Raw genomic sequence first — 13,141 nt, forward strand, 5'->3', positions numbered from 1 at the left:
GTTTTTCTCGTATTATCTCCACCCAATGAGATAGTTTCCATGAAGGGGTGTTACCCTTCGCTATTGCATTGATAACCACTTGGGAATCCTCTTCCAGGTGTACTTTTGGTACTTTCATGTTTATGGCCAATTCCGTGGCCATTAGTGCCGCCTGTGCTTCAACTTCATTATTTGTCCCATTCTGTAGTCATCGAGCCCCCTTGAATAGGATAACCCCTTTATCATTTCTTGCGACTACTCCCACTCTTGAGATTCCCGGGTTTCTCCTAGAAGCCCCGTCAAAGTTTATTTTAATCCACTCCTTAGTTGGCGATTCCCATTTGACCTCTTCTTTTGCTGATTCTGAGAGGGGATTAACCCTTCGGGACCCATTAACGGGTTGGCAGTTCACAAGCGGCCAGTTTGCTTGGATTGAAATGTCTTCACTAGTATAAGGGTGTTTTGCTAGATTATGCTTTCTAGCTGCCGCTGACACTGATTCTGTTATTGCTCTTTCAACTCTTGATAACAAACTCATCGACAATTCCTCTTTCTCTTGGAATATCCTTATGTTCCTTTCCTTCCAAATCTCCCATACTACAAGAGATGGTGCCACTAACCATACACTGGAAAAGACTGATCTACAACTTGGTATATTCCAGCTAGAGAAAAGTTCAATGACTTTATTAAGTAGAGGAGTTTGCCAACCTAACTTCGCTAACAGGAAGTTCCATACCATTTGTGCTTCCTCACATTGTAAGAGCAAGTGATCTAGGGATTCCTCTGCCTTCTTACACATTACACATCTGAAAGGGCCCAAGAACCCTAGTCTGCACAATCTTTCTCCTGTTAGGATGCGCTCTTTCAGAGCAAGCCAGGTAAAGACTCCTGCTTTTGGAAGAATTGGGGAACTCCACATCAGCTTTAGGGGCCACTCCTTTTTTCCTCCATGTTGACGAGAATGTTGTAACCAATCTTTACCGAATACTATCCCCATTTTGAGCCACACCATCTCATAGTGTCCTCCTTTGCAGATAGCATAGGGGTGTACTCCTGCAAGATTCTCTTTAGAATCTCCTTCTGATTTGCTGATAATGGAAGACTTTCTACCTCTTTCCATTTGCACACAACAACCCCTTGAATTCTCCTTTTCAAGAGAAAATCTCCTACCTTCTCTCCCCATTGATTTTTAGTCACCTGTTTAATGTTCTCAATGTCTTGTCTATCTGAAAGAGCTGGTCTCCCTTCCCATGAATCTGTCCAGAAATTGGCCATTGTCCCATTACCTATTTCCCAGGTAAGATGTTCAATGATAACATGTTTGCACGAGGTAATAAAATTCCAAATGGCTGAACCTTTTGGTAAAATTGAACTTGTAAATATTCGTTCCCTGCTCATCTGGTCTAGATACTTATGATTTAGAATTTGAACCCATTTCTGGTTTGGCTTAATATAGATCTGCCAAAGCACTTTTTCCCCCATAGCTTCATTTAAAAGTTTCCAATTCCCTAGTCCTACTCCCCCCCCAGTTTATCTTGACAAACTTTATCCCACGCAACCAAAGGAATTTTGTCATTTGCCTCTTTGCCATTCCACATAAATTTTCTCATTCCCCTGTTAATAAAATTTATCACTTTCTCTGAAATCTTGAGGGCTGTCATGGAGAATATGGGAAGAGCAGAAAGGACTGCTTTAAGCAGCATGATCCGCCTAGATAACGAAAGCCATTTGCTCTTCCAACCTCCAAGCGATTTGCGCAAGCATCAATGAGGTTATTCCACAGGCTCGGGTTGTTCCTACCACCGAAAAGGGGGGTACCAAGAAACTTTCCTGGAAAGTTCCCCCTTTTGACCCCTAAGATATTTGAGATTACTTGTTGTTTGTCTATCTCTGTATTAAAGAAAAAAGCTTCCGATTTGGACCAATTAACTTGCTGGCCACTTGCTCTGCAGAAAACATCTAATGTCTTTCTCATCACTCTGGCCTCTTGAAGTGAGGACTGTCCACAAAGTAGAGTATCATCTACAAATTGTTGATGAGTCATTGGGTCCATCCCTTCCGCAATTTTGATGCCTTTCCATCTCCCTCGCTGTTGCTGTGATCGAATTAATCTTCCCAGTACTTCTGCTAGAATAATGAATAGGAAAGGCGATAATGGGTCCCCTTGTCTAAGACCCCGTGTGGTTTGAAAAAAGCCTTGAGGGCTACCATTGACCAAAATCGAAGTCCACACCCCCCCTATGCAAGCCCTTATCCAACTAGCCCATTCTTTGGAGAAGCCAAACCTCTACAATACCTGGATAAGAAACTCCCTATCTACCATGTCATAAGCTTTTCAAATATCTAATTTAATCATCATTCGATCTACCTTCGCTTGGTGGACTGTGTGAATTGCTCATGCGCAATGATTATCCCTTCCACAATTGACCTGCCCAGAACAAAGCCACTCTGTTCTTCTGAGATAATCAGGCTTAAAATACGTTTTAATCTATTTGACATCGCTTTAGTAATGACTTTGTAAATGGTGTTGCATAAAGAAATTGGTCGAAATTCATTGAAATTAGTAGGGTGCTCCACCTTAGGAATAAGGGCAATGAGTGTGCAGTTAAGCTCTTTTGCCACACTCACCCTACTTTGAGATTCCTCCACTACTTCCCAAACCTCAAGTCCTACCATCTCCCAGAAAGTTTGATAGAAAAAAGCTGGGAAACCGTCCGGCCCCGACGCTTTATCCCCTTCCATACTGAAAACCGCATTTCTAACCTCCTCAACTTGAATTGGTTTCATCGGTGCCTAATTTTGTGCAACTGTTATCAACTCCGGGATAACATTCAACCCTTCTTGCTGCTGCTCCAAATTGGGTTCATTATCCTTGGATAATAAAGTTAGAAAGAACTCCACCGCCTCCTTGTTGATATCTTCCGCTTTATCTATTACAACATTCTCACTATTGAGAATGGTCGTGATTTTGTTCCTGGATCTTTTCGCCTTAACGGAGTTGTGAATTTTTTTTGTATTTCTGTCCCCTTCCTTAAGCCAACACTCCCTCGATTTTTTCCTCCAATAAATCTCCTCTCGAGCTAACACTTCACTATATTGTCCTTTAAGTTCTCGTTCCTGCCAAAACTTCTCTGATGTCATCCCCTTTTGAATTATATCTTCTTGCAAGCTTGCTAATCTGTCCTCCAGATGCCTTTTGTTAGCAAAAATGTTGCCAAACTTCACTCAATTCCACTCTTTAATTTTTGACTTGATGAACTGCAGCTTCTTAATAAAAATGAAGGCCTTAGTTCCACACACCTCTAGAGCCCCTGACCACCAACCATTGATTAACTCCCTTAGACTTTGATCCCTCAACCATATTTTTTCAAATTTAAAGGGGCATCTGATGGGGGGCCCATCAAAGGTTATAGATAGCTCAATGAGTAAATGGTTAGAGGCAACCATTGGATGGATATTTGAGGCAAAAAGGAGATTGGTTTCCGCCCAGGGCCCACCTAAGAAAAACCGGTCCAGCTTCTCTGCAACATGCTGTCCTGAGATCCTTCGATTGGACCATATATACTGGCCTTCCTTGGACTTGATTTCCCTGAGACCATTTTCTGTCACAAAATTTTGGAAATGTGCTAGGTTCGCAGGAATTTCACCCTTGCCCCCCAATTTATCACTCAGTTCCAAAATAGCATTGAAATCGCCCCCGATGATCAGAAAACCCCCCTCTAGATCCCGAATGAGGGAGGACAGGGTTCTCCAAAAAAGTTTTTGCAGCGTGGATTTTGACAGTCCATGGACATTGATTATTGTGAAGTCAACGTTTAGAGGGTAAGAGTGGAACTTACATACCTGCCACATATTGGAGACCAAAACTTCCTCCACCTTTTGAATATTTGCATTCTAGAGGATACCCAACCCTCTTGAGGCGCCCTCCGAATCCACAAAGACCCCCGACCACTGCTTCCAAGTTCCCATAAGAGTCTTCGCTTCCACTTTGTCCATCTTTGTTTCTTGTAAAAGAACTACATCTGGCCTTAATTGATCCAACCCTCGTTTGATCAATCGATGTTTATCAAGGGAATTATAGCCCCTGACATTCCAGGTTATGATTTTCATTGTCCTTCAGGAAGGGTGACCCCCTTCCCTACTGTCAATTTACTTTGGCCTTTCGCACTACCAGCCATTGTAATCTTGAATTGGTTTGACTTTCTGCCTCTCAATCTCTTTTCTCCTATTCGTACCTTGGTACATGACGGTTCTGATTGCTCTATAGTTCTTATCTCCATAATGTCTTCCTCATCCATCCAACCCCATTCATCATCCTCCTCCACTCCATCCAGTTCTCTATTATTTTTGAGTTCCTCTTTATCAGACCTCGAGCCAATTTCCTTCTCCGAAAGCTGAGTCGGCTCCACATTGATTCCTGCTTCCGCAAGAGGAGAGGCCCTAGAGTTAACCTCATCCAGAATATTCACCGCTTTCTCGACTCTTGTAATGGCCTCTTCTACCCAGCCTGCAACCTCCCTATGTTTATTGATAATAGCATCTTCTGATACATTCTCTTCCGCTTCTGAGGCGGTGATGATGGGAACCTTTGAAGCCTCCCCCTGCTCTACAGGGTTCTGCATGGCTTGGATCTCATCCTCATTGGATCTCATCTCCTTGCATGAGCTATCCTTGCTTGCAAAGAAGGTCACCTCATCTTCTATCGTTGTCTCCACCGCTTTCCCTTTAGGGCCTATTAGGCATGTTTCCTCCGAATGTCCTTCTCTTTTACAATGCTGACAGATTTTGTTAGACTCTTCCATCTCTATTTTTTGGAACCACTGTCCTACGTTTGTAATGATCTCCACTTGTTTTGGAAGTGGGTAGTGTGGTTTCCATCCAATACATATTCATGCGTACATGCTAAAGTCTTTGGACTCAATAGCCTCATCCACTCTGATGAAGAAATCGAGTTTGTTACCTAAAGCTTGAAAGAACTCCTCATTCCAGTATTCTTTGGGTAGGTTATATAATTTGAGCCAGACAGGTACCATTTCAATCGGAGCTAGTACTGGGTTGAAATTTGGCTCCCAATCCCTAATGTACAATCCCCTTCCGCCCATGAAAAAAGGGCCATTATTTAAGATTTCTTGCTTATCCTTACTATCATCTGTTATTACCAAAAAAAACCCATTTGGAAGGGTTTTAAGTTCGATTTTGCATTTACAGGTTTCAGTGCACCAACTCTTCATCTTTGCCACCGCCAGCCATTCCCCAAAACATTTAACAAATAGTCCCCTCTCCCGAAAAAAGGATACCGAGTTGTTCCAGCTTTTGTTATCTATTATCATAGATATTTTCTCCGTTCTCCTACTTTCTTTTCAATTTGGAGATTTCCTCTGCTTCTGAGCATTCCTTTTCGGACGCCATTCTTTCTCTTGACAATGCTGCCATATTGTTTTCGGTCCATACTCTGTTCTGCAATGCCCTTGGTTTCTAATTCCCTCATTTCTCAAATATTTAGGCTACTACCTCCCCCCATTGCGCGTGAGAGTGAAAGAACCTATCCTGATCCTCCCAAGCCTTTTTTGAGTTTTGCCAAGGTCGCTTTCCAGGTCGTGACTGTGTAAATTTCTGTAGTGGTCCTCGATTTGTAAATCTTCGATCCTGGAAGCCATCTTCCTGAGATCGAAACCCCTAGTAACCCTGAAAATTTTGAAACTCCCTCGGTCGAAGCCCTAGCCTCCTCCTCCTCCGCTCCATTTTTTTTTTTAACATTTGATACTTTTATTATTTGATTTGATTATAGATCTATTTATTTTTTTGGGTAAATGCTATCAAGATGGGGATAACGCCCTATATTGAAACAGTTCGTTACATAGAAGATTATGCCAACCGTACAAAACATAGGACCAATCGGCATAATCGACATTTATATATAAACATCTACCTAATAAATTCTGTTAATATAACATTATAAAATTCTATATTTATTTTCCTCTATAAAATATCTATAATACATATAGCAATATAAAATGCATCACAAAAATAAAGAAAGTTTAATTTTTTTGAAACAGTGATAATGCATCACAAAAATTAAGAAAGTTCAATTTTTTAGAAAGAGTGGCTGTGACTATTCATTTATTAATTGGAGTGAAAAGTGCGGGAGTGAGATAAAGTTAAATTAAATTAAAAAATGAAGGAAAAAGAATAAGTAATAATATCGATTAAATTTTAATAAAGACTCTTTACATGAAATGTCGTTTGTTAAAGTGAAGAAAGAATGTCAACGCCTTCTGACATCATTACAATAGTATTGCCTAACAAGAAGTACTAATAATTGCCAGTTAACCACCCTATTTGAAGATAAAAACCATACCGACACAATTTGGATGTTGTAATAAAATTGAAATATGAGCGTTCGCAAATACCAAGTTTAAAGCACAAAGTCGCCAATCTACATTCAAAAAAGCATCGCGATTGCTCAGGAAGATCGGAGCCTAGCCGAACAGAACAAGGTAAGCTATGAATCCTCCTCCTCTCGCAATGCTCAGCTCAACTTCTAATTTAAATTCGAATCAGAACTATTCGCCAGCACCTGTAAATACAAATGAGAACTATTTGCCAGCATCTGCAAATAATCAGTATGTTCAAAACCCCAACCCGAATGCCAATGCAATGCAGAACTATTCGTCGGCACCTGTAAATACAAATCAGAACTATTCGCCAGCACCTGTAAATACAAATCAGAACTATTTGCAAGCATCTGGAAATAATCAGTATATTCAAATTCCCAACCCTAATGCCAATCTCCCGCCATTTATCCCCAGGCCATACTTCAACAATAACGGCAATTCAATTATGCTTCCTCTATCATTTTCTGGAAATGCTTTAGCGCATTCAGATTTTTCCCCCTCCAGCGGTTCATTTCCATTCACCCCTCAAAAAAACCCAAGTTCCCAAAACCAAAATAACCCAAATAGCCAAAGCACAAACGATACAAACAACCAAACCTTACATCACCCAAATTTTCAAAATCAAAATAACCCAAATAGCCAAAACCCTAATAACCCAAATGCTCAAACCCTAAACTATCCAAATACTCCATACCCGAATAACTTAGCTACCCAAAATCATGACAACCCAAATTCCTCAATTCTACATACCCTAAATATGGAGGAGACTATTGGGGTTTTCAAAGATTTAATCTCACACGCAGAATCAACCTTGAAGCAAATAGCCAATCTGGTGAATCTGAATAGTACGTCTGATTGCAGTGGAGAATTTTCAGCATGCCCATTTGATTGCCGTCATCGAATGCCTCCAGAACACCTCTTTCGGCATTCACTTTCGTGCCCTGCATCTCCTGCAATGGTGGACGTGGAGATTCTGTCCAGACTAAGGTACCCTAAAACCCTAAAATGGGAGAAGGATTTAATTGCACACGAAACACCATTGTTTAGTGACATGTCTAGTTGTAATTCAGAAGATCTCTGCATTTCCATAGAAGAGGAGGAGGGGTTCTCAGATAGTGATTTTTTCTACAAGGATGCCCTGGGTGTGGTAAATTCATTTCAGAGGGAGATTAGAAAAACTTTTGAGTTGCCCAGGATTTTATCTAAGGAATGTGCAGAGAACGAGAATATAAATGGCAATGTTTCGCTCTCAGTAATATGTGACATGACTGGTGTGGTACTCCTTCCTTCTGAATATTGGTCTTTAAGGAGAGAAGTGGAAGGATGGACAGATTTCCCTTCGAGATACTCCTTCATAGCACTTGAGGCTGCAATGGGATTAGGGAGGTTTAAGGAGTATGAGATTGTTAAGTGGGTACTTCTGAATTCTCCTACTTATGGTATCATAATTGATTTGCCGATGGCTCAGCATATAGTCCTTCTTTTGAAGCTTTGCCTAAGAGCCATTTTGCGAGAAACAAATGGGATTTACCAGAGAGAGAAAGAGAAGAAAAGTTTATCTGATGAAAATAAGAGAGATATCGGCAAATTGATTTATTCCATTAATACAGAATCGATCAGTCAAACTGATTATTTTGACTGCCCTGTTCTGCTTGAAAGTGCAGCATGGCTGGCTTTGCAGATGTCTATTTTATATGGTCAGGCATGTGGCAGAGGTTTGGTTATTGGCATGCTCCGGCATTCTTTTCTTTGTGCTGGTAATGCAGTCTCATGCCTTACTGTCCATAATGAGCAACAAATTAGCAAATTGTTAGAACATTCATCAGAAGTCTTGAGCAGTGTAGGTGAATCTGATGGAAAAGTAAATGTAAACGTGAATTCAGATGACAGTGGAAAAATTTATTCAAGTACAGAAAAGGATCTATTTAAGTTTAGTTGTGACATGAGCTCAGAGGTTGGACATAGAGATAAATTTGAACAAAAGGATGGACTGATTTCGGAGAGCAGGGTGTTTGTGTCTCAGGTCGCTGCAGCAGTTTCTGCCCTGCAGGAGCGATTTTTTTTGGAGGAAAGAATCAGAGGACTGAGGCATACAAGAAGACTTTCAAAGTTTCAGCTGTAAGTATTTTCTTATTACATGCCCATCCACAATGCACCTCTACAGACTTTCAAATAGAGGCAGGTATATTTACATTTTGTCCGGACCAGTGGCTTGTGTAATCAAAACATTGTCTTTTCTCATGAATTTGCAACTTGCATCTTAATATAAACAGTTGTGAATAGTGCAAGCTTATATGGGTATTAAAGCCATATGTGGACAGAGAACTCAGATGTCCTCTACTTTACTGATAGGGTTCTTAGGTTGGGCAATTGCATTTTTTGATTTGCATCTGCTGATGTGCACGCTGGCTTTAATAACCTGTATGAGTTAGTTTTTCAATTGTGCTAGAGTAGGATTTGTCACAACTCCTGAGCTCCTAAACGTTGTCTTTGACATGAATGTTCAAATGGACTATTGATCCTAATTTGTAGGAGACTCTGGAGTGTTATTGGCTTGAAGTATAGGTACATATTTCGAAAAATATATGGTTTTATATTCTTTGTTAAATGCAAACTAGCTTTTTATCATGTCACCTTTTCCTTCCTGGAGGGGTTGGGGCAAAACATCTAATTCCAAGCATTGTGCCACTTATGGTGATATATTAATTCAAGCTGGTTAGGGGTAGCTGTTTCCTATATTTGACAATCATAGCACATAATTGGTAACATATTTCTAATTTAGAGTTAGACTATATTGTGTGAATTGGAATTGATCAGATGCAGTTTTAATCTCTAGGAAACTCTGTTCTGTATGCTACCTTCTTTAATTGGCTATGTTGACTTTGGCAGATTAGCTGAACATGACAATGCTGTAAAGAAGGCAGTTGCTGAGCGAGAAAAGCGCTTGGATTATAAACCCATACTTGAGCATGATGGCCTTGTTTGGCAGCGTTCTTCTTATCAGGTAGGTCTTGGTTTGTAACTTAATTCTGGTTAGTTCTCTTGCTTTTGACTGCTTTTTTTAATCTACGCATATTGCATTGTAGAATTCATTCAATTTCAAATAACTTACAGGCAAATAGATAGGACCCTTTGTTGCTTCCATGTACTTCTATGGGAATCAAACCCTAAACTATTCGTAAGAGCCAAAAACTAATGTAGTCTGCCAGGTCAAAGCTTTACTTAGTCAAATGTATGTTAGTTTGTAAGATAAAATAACATTTTAGAGTATGTCCATGGAAATTTGTATCATTGTTCAACTGAATTTTTTTAGTTTAGTTTGAAATTTCTTTTTGACTGGCTTATTATATTAGATTTTGATATTTCCTTGTGTGCAAAACACATTAAAAAACTAAACCCTGAATGTTTGAACTGCAACCTTTCTGATGGTTGCCAATCTTTTTGTACTTGTGGCTGTTACTTCAAAATTTGTATGGTAACATATCTGCATTATGTATTGACTGAGACATAGCGCTTTATTCTTTCTAACTTGATAGTATCTTTTAGCTTCTTTGTTATTTAAATGGCTATAAAAGTGTGCTTGGTTATATGGTACCATTGGGGGACCATATTTGTATGTATGATAATCATGTCATGCATGACTTATTGTTTATTTGAAGTTTTATTGCTGGAAATGTTTTGTTATTTTTGCACATGCTGCATTCCACAAATTTAAAACAATTTACTCCTAAATTTTGCAAAACGCAAGGACCTGGTCAAAACTTATACAAATCAACTTTATGCAGGTTTACTTTCTTTATTGAGTACAGCTTGTATTGAATATGTACTGAACTCATTGTCTGCATGTGTAGAACTCCAACAAGCATAAAACCATGGAAGAATTATTAGCTGAGAGACGAGATTATAGGCGCCGGAGAATGTCATATCGTGGTAAAAAGGTCAAACGAACTCCATCACAGGTAGAGGATTTTTCTTTGAGATATTATTTTTTTTTGTTTGGCACTTTTAGTGAGGGTCACTGATGATTTTTCCTAGTCTTTCTATCTTTGGTTGTTTGGGTTGCATTATAAAGTTGTTAAGTTGCTCTGGAATTTGATTCTTTTAACTGATTTGCCTTCAATGAAATCTGATGAAATGTGCTTGAAGTAAAGTCATTGTCTCTTTTTTTGCTACAACATTTTTTTAAATGTTCTCAAGACAAGTGAGTCAATGATATTTTTAATTTGAATTTTTTTCCTTTTAAAGGTGCTACATGATATAATCGAGGGCCACATGGAAGAAATTGAGTTAGCAGGAGGCATTGGTTGTTTTGTAAAGGGAGCATCTGAAACACAACAAATTGCAACAGAGTCCATTCCTTCAGATGGGGTAGCTAGGAGTATGCAGCAGTTTGGGAGTACTGATTCTTTCTTTTCTAACAAGGGTGATGGATTGTCTTTCAGAAGCAAATCTGGTAAGATGGATATGGATCTCGAGAGGACGAGATTTGGCAAGTCCAGAAGTTCTCACATGCCTTCACATAAATTTTCTGATGATCATAACAAATTGAATAAGCATGAGCATCAGACAAGGAATGATTATGCTCAGGATGATGATATTGACAAACATTATCGTGACAACATGCTCCATGATGATGTTTCCCATTATTCTGGCTCTCCTTTGGATAAAAGATTGGTACAGGGTTATGAAACTAGATATGACAGCAGATCACATGATAGGAAGCCGGATTCTTTTCTATCTAACAGAAGTGATAGGTTGTCTCTCAGAAACAATTCTGGTAACATGGATTCAGATCTGGAGCGGACAGGATTTAACAAGTCCAGGAGTTCTCATATGCCTTCACACGGTCATCTTGATGATCTCAATAAAATGGATAAGTGTGATGATAATGCTCAGGATGATGACAAGGCCAAACACTATAGTGCCAACATGTTCCGTGATGATGGTGTTTCCCATCATTCTGGTGCTACTTTGGACAAAAGATTTGTACAGGGGTATGAAACTAGATATGACAGCAGATCACATGACAGGAAGCACAATTCTGTCTTTTCTGACAAGAGAGATATATTATCTTTCAAAAGCAATTCTGATAGGATGGATCCGGAGAGGATGGGATTTAGCAAATCCAGAAGTTCTCATATGCCTTCACATAGTTCTTCTGATGATTGTGACAGAATGGATAAGCATGAGCATCAGAAGAGGAATGATCATGCTCAGAATAATGATAATGACAAACATTATAGTGCCAACCTGTTCCATGATGAAGATGCTCACCATTATTCTGGCTCTGCTTTGGATAAAAGATTCTTAGATGGGTGTGAAACTAGATATGATAGCAGATCACATGATAGGAAGCCTGAAAGTCACTTACACAAAGAAAGGAATTCTAGGAGATCTCATCACAGAAGTGAAAGCAGGTACAGAAGTGAAAGCAGGCAAAGAAGCAGGTCACAAGAAAGAAAACAGAAGGGCGTGGATGGCAAGTATGAGAAAAACAGTTCAACTGATAGGTATTAAACTGCTTATCATTATGGTTCACATGAGAGTGCTCATAGAAGCAAAGAACAAAACCCAGGAAGAGAAATTGTGAAATGAAAGAAAATCAGGAAAGGTATGAGTTCTCAAGATGGCATGGTAAATGGCAGAAGTAAAAGAACTACTTAATTTTGAGAACAAGACAGGCTTGAAGAATCTTGAAATAAAATTTAAGTTGACACCGCGACAAAGGATGATTTCTTTGTCATGCTTGGTATGTTTTTCTACTGATGGCATTTAGAAAATTATTTCTATCAGTCGTGCATTCTATCTGTCATTCGCTCATTTTCTTTAACCAACGTGTGCAGTCACGAGCTGTCCTTTTGAGGCTTCAAGGTTTTGACTGCATCTGTATCCTTATATGTATCCTTCAATTTCCTGTCTCTAGAATGGTTGTTTTGTTGAAACTTTTCTTTGTAAAGTTCAATTTTATTTTTCTTCTGTTTGGTGGATGTGTTTGCTTTGAGATTTTTAATCATTATAACTTGTAATGCCTGGTGAAAAAACTTAAGTTTACTTGTTAAGCATTTTCTTGTGTTACTAATTAGTTTGGACTATATCTATTGGTCCTTCTTTACAATTGTGGCTAGGTACCATTTGTCTGAATTCATGTTGGTTCATGGTGGTTGTGTTAACCCTTACAGTAGATTGTTTTTTAAATTCTTAGTTGTGAATCTGAATACTGCTAAAATTTTCCTTGGCATATGCACTTATATGACTATTATAGCCATAATATAATTGACTAGAATGGCTTGATATTCACGTAAGTAGTAAAGTTCCCAAATCTTAAGTTTTCATCACCATCTGCATGCATTTCAGGCTAGTTCGATGGTAGAAGCAATTAGGTTTACATATATTAGAGCAAATTCAGATTTTTTTCAGAAATTGTTTCTGTCAATTATGATACAACAAGGGAGATAGCTTAGAAAATTATCTCTTCTACTCCTGGAAGTTTTACACGTGCTTAAGGGCTTGTGAATCTGAAACTGGTCTTCAATGAAGGTCAGTAGTTTCTCAATGAAAGGGCAGTCTGTTGACGTGTTTGAAATCGCATCGCTGCAAACTCCATACGGCCAACGTAGAATAGAATAAACTCGCTGAGTATCCTATCCTCTCTTGAGATAAGAAAGTCCCTAATGCTGTTTTTGGTTTGATCAAAGGGGACGACCTCGAGGTTTTGATTGTTAGGTCTTGACTGCGGGACTACTCAGTGGTTTGATGTGTTTTTTGCT

At 39.1% G+C, this 13,141-nt stretch overlaps 1 protein-coding gene across 2 annotated transcripts; it reads left to right on the forward strand.

Moving 5' to 3' along the window:
• Positions 1–6,359: 6,359 nt before the first annotated feature.
• Positions 6,360–12,355, forward strand: LOC131033594 (U11/U12 small nuclear ribonucleoprotein 48 kDa protein). 2 transcript variants are annotated; one of them, XR_009103627.2, is made up of 5 exons: positions 6,360–8,492; positions 9,264–9,378; positions 10,226–10,333; positions 10,620–12,123; positions 12,218–12,355. XR_009103627.2 is itself a non-coding variant. In XM_057964830.2 (4 exons), exons 1-4 carry the CDS (start codon positions 6,484–6,486, stop codon positions 11,889–11,891), a joined length of 3,504 nt encoding a protein of 1,167 aa, XP_057820813.2. In that variant the 5' UTR covers positions 6,360–6,483; the 3' UTR covers positions 11,892–12,355. The 2 variants fall into 2 exon arrangements, 1 of the variants encoding a protein (XP_057820813.2); XM_057964830.2 differs by having other exon boundaries at positions 10,620–12,355.
• Positions 12,356–13,141: the final 786 nt, after the last annotated feature.

This window comes from Cryptomeria japonica, chromosome 5 (assembly GCF_030272615.1).
Source record: "Cryptomeria japonica chromosome 5, Sugi_1.0, whole genome shotgun sequence".
Taxonomy (NCBI): Eukaryota; Viridiplantae; Streptophyta; class Pinopsida; order Cupressales; family Cupressaceae; genus Cryptomeria; species Cryptomeria japonica.